The sequence below is a fragment of the Neopelma chrysocephalum genome, unplaced genomic scaffold (genome assembly GCF_003984885.1).
Source record: "Neopelma chrysocephalum unplaced genomic scaffold, ASM398488v2 Primary Assembly neopelma1_82, whole genome shotgun sequence".
Classification (NCBI taxonomy): Eukaryota; Metazoa; Chordata; class Aves; order Passeriformes; family Pipridae; genus Neopelma; species Neopelma chrysocephalum.
This window is the reverse complement of record NW_020897744.1, coordinates 5,374,519-5,385,713: the sequence shown is the minus strand read 5'-3', so window position 1 is coordinate 5,385,713 and position 11,195 is coordinate 5,374,519. Positions and strand designations below refer to the sequence as shown.

At 51.5% G+C, this 11,195-nt stretch overlaps 1 protein-coding gene across 2 annotated transcripts; it reads right to left on the bottom strand.

Annotated features, from left to right (window-relative positions):
• Positions 1-596: 596 nt before the first annotated feature.
• On the bottom strand, positions 597-10,478 carry LAT2 (linker for activation of T cells family member 2). Of its 2 annotated transcripts, none has more exons than XM_027691005.1 (12): positions 10,054-10,478; positions 9,363-9,402; positions 7,854-7,897; positions 6,965-7,019; positions 6,279-6,322; positions 5,442-5,480; positions 4,827-4,857; positions 4,649-4,704; positions 4,133-4,198; positions 3,312-3,380; positions 2,380-2,464; positions 597-1,422 (listed from the first exon to the last, which is right to left on the bottom strand). In XM_027691005.1, exons 1-12 carry the CDS (start codon positions 10,217-10,219, stop codon positions 1,404-1,406), a joined length of 714 nt encoding a protein of 237 aa, XP_027546806.1. In that variant the 5' UTR covers positions 10,220-10,478; the 3' UTR covers positions 597-1,403. The 2 variants fall into 2 exon arrangements, with proteins under 2 accessions (XP_027546806.1, XP_027546807.1); XM_027691006.1 differs by having other exon boundaries at positions 3,312-3,374.
• Between the last annotated feature and the right edge of the window lie 717 nt (positions 10,479-11,195).

The following is an 11,195-nucleotide window of genomic DNA, read 5'->3' as shown; positions in this document are numbered from 1 at the left end:
TGTCACCCACCTGTGCAGACTTTTTGCAGAGCATTTACCCTTCAGGAAACCCAAGGGTGTGAGTACAAACTGGGCTGGGGCAGGCAGAAAAACAGGCTGTAGCTCCCTGCCCCTGTGCATCCCTGAATGCACCAGGCTCTCTCTGTTGTAAAAGTTCCGTGGAGACTTCTAGCATTTGTAGGAGCTACAAGTAAAGCTTCTCCTAAGCCAAACTCCAACCCACCCACTGTTTCAGCTACACCAGCAGTGGACACCTGTGGTCTTGTCGATTCTGCTAAAAATAGAGCCAAGTCATTTGCAGCAGGAAGCACCTGACATCCCTTCTCCCGCTCCAGGGCTCGCTCACCCTCAGCTCCCCTTCTCTGCTCACTCTTACCATCCCAAAGAGGTGAGTGTGGGCTGTGTTCTTTGCCAAAGCACAGTTTCCTGAATCAGTTTCTAGGAAGGTGGCTTTTAGGGAGTGACATTTTCTCCCCAGAAGATCCTGCACATCACTCTGTGTCACCTCATGTGCTCCCATTTCAGCGTCACCCAACTGTGCAGACAACATCTGCATCACAGCAAACCACAACAAAGCACCACATTTTCTTTGGAAGCTTTTCAATTTTAATAAATAAGTGGTCCAAAAGTGCCAGATCTGTGCATCAGGGCTCAGGAGACTGGGGTCCTGTTTCAGGGCTGATGTTCCTACAGCCCTGCCGAGGGACTGGTGCAGTGTCTGAGGCTGCTGGCTGTGGATCTGACCCTCTCAGTTGCTGCTGGTTCTTTGTATCGTTATGAAACAGATACTGAAACACGAGGAAAACTGCCACAGATCAACACTGTGAATCACAAGCTGTGGATAAGGCAGGGATTTAATCCTCTTTAGCTTTTGTGAACAGGTTGGTATCTCATTGAGCTCCACAGAACTACTGCTGTTGTAAATACAACCTCTGCCTTGCCAATTCCTCTCTTGTAGGAAACTGCTTCTATAGGACAGCACAGGAACTACATCAGAACATAATCCCTAAGGCTTAGTACCATCGTGCATGAGTCACCCTGACAAATTAAGTAACTGGCTGCATTACTGCTCAGCAATTTAAGGATTCACTTCATGCTTGACAGGAGAAAACACTGCACAGACTGGCCACCCTCCCTCGAGTGGACCTGCAGGGAAATGAGGTGGGATGATGAGGTGGGGGCCTGCCCGTGGTCCCTGTGGGCAGAGCGCTTTCTCCAGTTGCAGGTTTGCAGTTGGGACTTCTGTGGGCCTTCAAGCAGAGCATTTCTTCCTTTCAGTAACATCCCTTCTATGTGATTGTGGGCACAATTTGGAGAAGAGATTTCACTGAGGGCTGGAAATCTCCCCTCTCCCCCTGTGCGTGCTCGCTGGGTGAGCTCCTACAGCTCAGCCAAGGATTTCTTCAGACTTTATGCAGAATACTTGAAATAAGAGGGGAAAAAAAACAGTGAGTTCTCTGACTTTTAACCCCTGTTTTCAGTTTAACTCTGCTGCCTGCTATGTTTTCTTTCCAGGGACAAGTAGTGACGTACACTACAAGATGTCCATGTCTAAGCAAAAGCCCCAGTTGTGTCTGAGTAGAACAAGGGGCACAGAGGTGCCAAGAGCCCATTTCTGAATTCAGCCTCCCTTGGTGGAAAAGTTCTGCTGGCATTTGTTGGTTGGATGTGGGGATTTTACAACTTCACTCTGCTAGGAAAGGCTACAACAGAGGCATTGTTGTAAGGACAATCCCACTGGGTCTTTGTGGGTGCTCCCAGAGTAAAATCCTGACAGGGAGAGCAATACTGGTCCCAGTCTGTCTCCCAGCTGGAGTCCTAGTCCAGTCTGGAGCAGGGTGACCAGCACTAACCAATAGGTCATACACTGTCACTCAGTGTCATGCAACCTCTCTGCAGCTCTCCAAGGGGTTTTACTTTATCTGCCTTGAGTAATTACTAAAGAATTACTAAAGAATTCTTTATCAGCAGCATCAGTTTGGTGCTGATAATGGGGCAGGACATGTGGTCTTAGCACAGCAGACAGGGCTTGGCTGAGCCCAGGGCATCCCTTACACTGCTGAGCCTCAGAGCTGCACAGACCATGAGGGGTCCACAGCATGTAGGACATGGATTCAACAAATTTGTCTCCACAGTCCACATGAGTCAGATTGGCATCAGCCAAAGATGTGGCACAGCACAGGATGGGCTCCTCCTGCTCCCCCACTGCCCACATGGGCTGCTGGGCTTGGGCTCCAGCCAAGCTCCCTTTCTCATAAACCCAATCCTCCCACCCCTAAATAAACACCATAAACCCAATCCTCCCACCCCTACATAAACATCATAAACCCACTCCTCTCACCCCTACGTAAACACGTCAACCATTTGCTCTGTTTTTACCTTTGCTTTGACAGCAGGAAAGGGACTGATGCAGGAGCTGTGTTGATGTAGACTGGCTCCTCATCTGGGCTCTCTCTCTGCAGGGCTGCAGGCGAGAATGGAAACCACTGATCAGTGAGTGGGCTGATGTAAAAACACACACAACACCCCCCAGACACTCTGTGTGTCCAGCCTTTGGTGCTGACATGTTTTTGTGCCTGGGCTAAGAAACCTCAGATCAGTGTCAAGGTCTCCTTGAAGAGGCTTCAAAGTGGTCACAGCAAATTTGTAAACACTCTGGAAGCAGCGAGCCTGGACAGCTCTTCAGAGCACAAAGGGATGGACTTACATTTAATCTAGAGAGTGTGCAAACAGGATAACAAGAATCGGTTTAGGCAGCTCTCACACCAGAGACAGAAAGCTCTCAAAATGTACCTGTACCTGTGTGCACTCACCACTATCTCCCAGGCCAGGCTACCCCCCAGGCCTCACAGGAAGCCACACGTTAGATTAAACTGTGGTTAAAAGGTCAGCTTGAGAAACAGGCACCTCAAACACAGCAGGAGGCACCTCAAACACAGCAGGGCTGACCCCCTGCGTGTGTGCTGTCTAATTCTTTGTCAGAGGGGGTTACACAGCTGTGCTTGCACCAGGGCAACTTCAAATGGAAGAGGATATAAGACATGAAGAGCAACATTGTCAGGGTTTGGACACAGCCACCTCCATGGTGGCCCTGTGAGTATGAGAAACACCACGTCCCATCACAGCAGCATTCAGATACAAGAGTTTGTAGCAGTCTGCACATTGCCTTGGATGTATATCATGGATAGCTGAAATAAAATTGTTCAAGACAGGCAATGCATTGCCCTGGCATGGTCTGTGCTGTTCTAGGGCACCAGGCACCCTGCCCACGAATCCCATCCCCAAACAGCAAACAAGTGCTGACAACGTACCTTCCTCTTGCTGCAGCTTCCATGTGTGCATGGCCTCGCTGTTCTCATAGTCTGCAGCCTCATCTGTGACTAAGGAGAGTTTGGACAGGATGATGCTGAACAGCAAATGGCCTAAAAACGGCCCTCTGTGAAAGCCCCGCTCCCGCCGCCGCGCCCCGACCGCGCCGAGCACGGCGCTGTTTCCAGCCAGACCTGCTGATGCTGCCTCATCTCTTTCCAGCCCTGGCCACGTGCCTGGATCACTGCAGGCACGGATGGGGATCAGACGGGTCCCCGCTGCTCCTGCCTCCTCCAATCGCTCCGTGCACAGCCAGGCAGGAGCAGGGCAGGCTTTAGCAGTGCACAGAGCATGTGTTAATTCGCTGAAGGAAACCAAACTGACTTCCTATTTTGATTGCAACCTCCCAGGACTGGTGCTGGAAGCCCTGAAGCAGACACTGTGGTCCAACATCATCCTCCAGCAGCTTCTTGGGCAGGACATGGTGAGAAACCTGAGCTGGGGGCTAGAGCCATGATCAGCCTGGCTGTAGCAACACTAAAAACCTAGAGAAGATGCAGATCCCAAAGTTCCTGGATTCCCACAGAAACCCCAAGTCAAAGGAATCAGTTTGGAGGTATCACCACACGCATTTTCCCGCAGAAGGGGGAAATGCTCTGTGCCTGCAGCAGCCCTGGCTCCCCAAGTCCACGGCACAGAGCTGACAGGAGGAGTTGAGCCTGAAAAGGACAGGGTTTCCCTCAGCTGAGCAGGTCACCACCCCCCTCTGCACCTCCAGATACCTTTGTGGGACACACATGAACTGTGATGGCAACACACCTACCCGGGTCAGAGCCGCGAGACGCTCCAATGATGACATTTTCATAGGAATAGGAATCTTCCTCTTTCTCTGGTGGAGGGAAGAAAGAGGGGAGACAAGGGACTTAATGAAGTGCAAGTGACCTGGGAAGACCCCTCAGCACCTGCAGGAGGGGGCTGTTTACCACAATGAAACACAAATTGGCTAAAAAGTCATTAGTCCTTGTGATGGCCTGTGCTGAGCCAGGGATGGGGTGTCCCAGCACAGATGAGCCCAGGGGTCACTGTCCCACAGGAGCACTGTCACCAGTGCAGTGGGGTGACCCTGTTTGTAAGGCAACAGATGGACTGATGGGGGCTTGGACATCCCTTATGCCCCATGGCTCTGCTACACCCTTTAAAGAACGTGTCTCCTGGATCTGCTCTTGCTTCAGGCCACACACAGTGATGCACAGACCTGGGCAAGAACAGTCTCACGAGCTCCCTGGAGCCATGGGACAGCCCATGGAGGAAAACCCACCTGGCTACCCTGGAGACCTACCCTTGGGTCGAGTGAAGAACCTGGCATGGTTGTTGTAATCCAGAGAAATGGGCTCCCTGTGGGAAGAGCAGCATTGTCAGCTCCTCCTGCCCCAGGGCACCCACAGGCTCCCCAGGCCGAGCTATGGGACCAGTATGGCTCCACTCAGTCGTGCTGGTGGGCAGCCCCGGGTACTTACACGTAGTCAGAGTCCCCTTGCAGATAATCCTCTGCAAGAACAAGGGTTTGGTGTCAGCACCCCACACCAGGGCATCAACCAAACTGCCATCCCCGAGCACAGCCTGACAAACCCCTGGAGCACAGCCACAGCACATGTCCCCAGCAGCCACAAAGCCCTGGCATGGCCCCAGAGCCCGTCCACAGCAGAGCCAGGGGGCTGGAGCAGGGGGAGACGGCCCCAATCCACCCCACGCCCTGAGAAAACCCCGGCTCACCACTTCTCATGGACACATCCTGCCAGCTGGCAGGGAGAAGGGGAATATGGGAATATCCTCCATGGCTTGGGAAAGGAGAGCACAGCCCCCCACACCAATAATCCTCTTAGGGCAGGCGCCAGCTCACAGTGCCCCGGGTGGGAGCAGGGGGCTCGGGAGCATCCGTCCCCTCCGCTCTGCCCGTTAATCAGATCAAGTTGTGTCTTACAAAGCAATCTCTAAATTGACCAAGCAGCAGCTCTGCCAGCTGCAGTGCTGGCTGCCTGTGTGCTCCCTGCTGGCTCCCATCCTCGGGAAGCTCCCATCCCCACGGCAGCCTTCCCTCCCAAAGCCCCCAGATGTGTGGCTGCAGCATTTACCTGTCAGGAAATTCTGGTACCTGGACTCATCCCTGCTCCCTGGGGGCAAGAGAGGGGCACGTTACCCTTGGGCTCAGGGGGAGTGATGGGAGCAGTTTGAGGATGAAGCAACCGAACGTTTCGGCACCGGCAGCTCTGCCCTCACTCAGCTCTGAGCTCTGACACCCCTACCCTGGACAGTCCAGGGTGTGTTGGGACAGCCAAGGGTGATATTTAAACAGTCTGTCCCCATGGATCTAGCCAGGACTGGTCAGGCATAGCAGGATGAGCACTGGATTTTAAACTTGGACCCAGGTTAAACCCAGATGGTCCAACTCAGGGCCCCCAACATAAGATGGATGTGGACCTGTTGGAGCAAGCCCAGAGGAGGCCATGGAGATGTTCCAAGGACTGGAGCCCCTCTGCTCTGGAGCCAGGCTGGGAGAACTGGAGGTGTTCACCTGGAGAAGAGAAGGCTCCAGGGAGACCTGAGAGCCCCTTCCAGGGCCTAAAGGGACTCCAGGAGAGCTGGAGAGGGACTGGGGACAAGGAATGGAGGGACAGGACAAGGGGGAATGGCTTCTCACTGCCAGAGGGCAGGGTTAGATGGGATATTGGGAAGAAACTCTTCCCTGGGAGGATGGGGAGGCCCTGGCACAGGTTGCCCAGAGAAGCTGTGGCTGCCCCATCCCTGGAAGTGTCCAAGGCCAGGTTGGACGGGGCTTGGAGCAACCTGGGCTAGTGGAAGGTGTCCCTGACTATGGCAGGGGGTTGGAACAAGATGATTAACTTGAAAGGTCCCTTCCAACCCAAACCATTCTGTGACTGAACCTGAGCCTCTCCCAGGGACACACTCACCGTATCCAGCGTGGTGGGAAGCACTGAGCTGCTCGGTAGTTTTCCTGAAGGAGACAAAAGAGACCTAAAATCCCAGGTCTGAGCAAACCCTACCAGGGGTTATAAACCACCAGAAGGACCATCCATAAAAGCTCCCTGTGAGGTTATCACAGCACACACATGGAGCAATGGCAGAGGAAGGAATTTCGGGTCAAATCCCAAAATGGGAATAACTAGGCCTGAATATTGCAGCAGAGTTACTGCAACTATGTGGTTCTTGGAGCTTTAAGTGATGGGGAGAAGTGGATTTATCACATCAAATTTTGTAAGCAAAGAAAGGCCATTTCCTTTTCCTGATGTTCCTACTATGTACAGCCACAGCTTGTTTCCTTGGGTTTGATTCAATTGCTTGCCAGAAGAATGCAGTGAGACTGGAGATACTCCAGAAAAAGTCTACAGCTACCACTGACCACTGATAAATGAAGCAGCCTGATTGAGTTGAAGATGTCCCTGCTCCTTGCAGGGGCGTTGGACTACATGGCCTTTAAAGGTCACTTCCAACCCAAAGCATTCTTTAATTCTAAGCACAGCCCAAGCCACATCTCCAGGGCTCAGAGCCCAATCCCAAATCCCAAACATTTATGTATCTTGGGTGAATTTCATCCAACCTTGGCTCTACAGTTAGACTGTTTGGGTTTTTTACCTACCTTGCTATTGATAAGTTTTCAGGTCCCTTAGTTTTTTCCAGCCTTCGGGTTGCACCTGGCACCAAGAACAAAATGGGTGTTAATTATTATGGCAGCAGCAGATTTTTCAAGGAGCACAGAGCATCCACCAGTGAGGGTTCCCCAGGACTGGCAGGCATTTTCCTAATGCATCCCAAAATAACTTCCAAATTGGTCCTTGAATGTTCACAAATGGCCAAAACAGGAAACAACCAGAGGAAAAGCTGGTGTCTGACCACAGAGCAAACACTCGCTGGGGGAAGCTACAATCCCAGCTGCTGCCTTGTTGTCTGCTCTCCCCAAAACCTGCTCGATTTGGGGGCCATTCCCTGCTCTTCATGCTGCAAATCATGAGCTTTGGTTGGGCTGGGCTGAAGCAAAGACTCATAGGGGGGTTATGGGGCTCCAACCCAGCAGGGACCCAGGGCAGGGCTCATCTGCAGACGGTGACGCTTCGCACAGACCCGGCAGCAGCTCGTTGTGATACAGAACTCAAAAGGTCAGCACCAAACCCAGCCTGCTGCAGGAAGCAGTGAGGGGGGATGATGAATGAGTCACTCCTATCACTTCAGGCTCACCCACACCTTCATTTTCACAGGGTGCACAGTGTGGTTCGAAGAGCCCCAGTTATTGAGGTGTTGCTTTTCAACTTGATCGCTTTAGTGAACTGTTTTCAATGCAAAGGGAAATTTTTTCCCTAGAGCTCAGAATTTGCATCCCTAGAAGCATCTAAGGTGGCTTTGACAATCCAGGTCTCATCATTTCACTGCCTGGTGTCAAGGTGACCCCTTGAATTTTACTTTCTCCCTCTTCTGTGCATGCAGGACCCTCACCCCACGAGGCAGAAGCCCCGTACAATGCTGATACTCACTGGAATGGGATCGAATCACCTCAAACCTCTGCTGGCTTTCAAGCCTGGAAAAAAGAGCAGTACAACCTCAGCTGAATTTTGGAGTTGATGACAAGGAAAAGAGATGCAAGAGACCTCGTTGTTTCGTGAGTGGAGGACAGAGAGCACAAACTCCGTGCTGGGCTTGGTGAAGTGCCAACGTGCAGGACCAGTATGAGCTGGGAGCAGTATCCCAGACTCCTCACTGACCCTTTAAAGTCAAGATGTGCTTTTGGACCATTGGTAGAGTAGCCAACATCAGCTAAGGGAAGGACACAGGGATGAGGAAAACATCATTTAGGATAATTCCTACTCTGACTCTTTATCCACCAGTTAAGGCCAGAAGAGCCTTATTACCCACAGAAAAAATGAGTGTTCATCTATGAAATGGTTTCAAACCCCATTGTTTCACCTCCACTGCTGCCCCTGCCCTCTCAGCATCCCTTAACATCAACCTGAAAAAAATAACATGTTATCAACAATAAAAATAACACCCATGCCCAGAAACCTCTTTATTTCTTGGTTAAGAGGAGAGCTGCTCGTCGGAGCACAAGAGGATTCAACATCTCTTCTACTGCTAGTATTAACTCTGATTTTGGGAAGCCTTTCCCCCCCAGTTTCATTGGGGTCACCCCATCCCCAGCCAGGATTCACAGCTCAGGGCTGGCAGGAGATGGGGTGTCAGAGGACCTCACTGCAAATGTGTGGAATCAAAGCACTTTGCTTGCAGAACACCCCAACTAACTCAAACCTCTGAAAAGAGCACACAACATCACGAGCCTGAGGTCAAACAACCTAATCCAGACACAAATTACAAGAAGTTGGGGCAGTTCAGCAGGAGCCCACGAGGGATGAAGCCTGTGGGGGACAGAACCTGGACTGGCTGCTCCAACAGTCTGTGATGGAGCACACCACAGAAACAAACATCCCGACACCTCTGAGGCCTTTGCAGAGCCCCTTTGCACCTTGTTTGCTCCTGTAAAAAACGCTACAACACAGTTTTTCTTTTTCTTTGTATAATTTACTGTGGTTTGTCTGTTGCTGAAGGAAATAAGGGGGGGTGCATGTGTGTACAGTGCATTTCCTTCATTTCTTGTGCTGCAGGTCGGTGGTTGCTCTGGAACAGGGTCCCTCCAGCACCAGCCACAGGCAGGGGCTTCTTTATGAAGTTACTAATCTCTCTGCCACATCTCAGGCCATGACAGGTCAAGATAAGGACTTGCCCTTCTCTCCCAGACCTTTTTCCTACTAGTTAATAACTCACGGACATCACGGTCAGAGCTTCAGTTTCATTTTGGATTATTCTTTTTAAAGGCACTACCCCTTTAGCAGCGCCCTGAGCTGAGGCACATTGCCCTGCATGCCCCATCCTGGCATTATTTTATTTTATTTTATATAAATCTGGATTTCAGCTTGGCTCTGGCTCTGGCCAGGGTCCCACTCCCGGTGAGCTGTTTTGCGGTAGAAACACAATTATGAAAGACAACTTACTGACTCCTGTGCTCACTCAGTCGCATCTCCCTCTTGGTAGCTGGAAGACAAGGAAATAAAAAGCTCTTAGAAAGAAGATTTGGGAGTCAGAGACCAGAAAGACCAACAAAACACATTCACAAAACTTCTCCAACACAACAGGACAGTGGAGGCAGCGAGCAGCAGTTACAATAAGGTTTTGATTAATTTTCTTGAAACCACGTTTAAATCCTTGGGTTTGTCTCAGACCCCGCAAAGCAAGGCAGCCAGTCCTGTCCCTAAACCCCAAACTGCAGCCTCTCTCCCACCCTACAACCCACCCAGTGCTCAGGGAGGGGCTCAAACCCCCACTGGGTGCTCATCCCACTCTCTATATGAATTTATCTCCAGACTGCCCCAGACCCTCTGCAGGATTTGTGCATCTGGAGCTGGTCCTCCTGGATAGGGTGTCCCAAAGCCACCACCACGATGACCACGGAGAGGGGTCTGCAGCCCACAGTGTCACACCCACCCCAGGCAAGGGGTGCTGCAGTTCTGGGTGCTCCTTCCCCAGCTCTCCGGCCGCCAGCAGAGCCCATTCCCACTCAGCTCTTGGGAGCATCCCCGCGGGGGCAAAGCTCCCGAGCTGGCAGGTGGCTGAGCAGAACCAAACCCACCCAGGGGGGATTTTCCAAGAGGAAAGGCCATCCCAGAGCCCGCAGGCAAGACTCACCAGAGAGCTGGCACTTGACGCAGAGGCTGACGGCCGCCCCGAGCAGCATCAGCGCGGCGGCCGCCCCGAGCAGCTCCGGCTGCACCATCCCGGCCACGTCCAGCCTGGAACACAGCGGGGAGGGGAGCCCCGTGAGCATCGGGGGCGTGTGGGGCTGTGAGGCCATTGCTCAGGAAGATTCACCCCGAACAGCCACCTGCTGTTTGCCCTCACACCCCCACGGAGCCAGGGGGGTTGCTGAGGATGCACAAGAGACTTCCAGAGGCAGCGCCCCTTCCCCGCGCGGCTCCGGTTCGCTCATTCCCAACCCCCAAACCCACAAACGTTGCCAGCAGACACTAATTTTTTAGCATCTCGAAGAGAGGGTAAAGAGGGAGGCACTTGGCGATATTCAAAGTGCCAAGGCCTTTGCACGACGTGCTCTGGCTGTTTCCTGCAGCTCAGAGTGACTTCCAGTGTTAAATTCCCCACGCTTTTTTCCCCGTGGAGCTGGCTCAGCCGCCGGCTCTTCCCCTGCTTTCCACGACAGGCTCTTCCACAAACAGCAGCTAACATTTTGTAATAATCAGCATGATTTGGCTTCAACTTCTTCCTTTAAAATACAAAACATCCTATAAATATCACAGCAAACAGCCTGCTGGCACTGAGACAGACTGTTTAGCCCATTCCTATTCCCCAGGGATAGATTTTCTTTACTTACAGATTATTTTAATTTATTTTTGTTTCTAATAAACTTCTTTTTTCCCTAGGGATGGAGATGCTTCAACGTGCCAAAGGCCAGTATGTCATCATTCCTGGCAGGAAGTTTTCCTGCTGCCTACCTTCAAACTCCCTTATTACAACATAAGCCTGGATTATACTGGTACAGCCACTGTATATATACACACATATATGTATATATGTGTGTGTATATATAACCACTAATAATTAAAATAATTCCAAATAATTAAACAAATGGCATTAATAGACAATAGAAAGCAGCAGCTTGATTTTGCCCTGCTCGGAACCTTCTGCCTCTGCTTGTGTAAAGTGGAATAAATAACATTTCTCTGCCCAAAACACCCCATTCACATGGAAGAAAACCCAAAGCCTCCTGTGGCAGCTGAGCCTGTGGGTCCTCAGCAACACCCTCCCATCCCTGC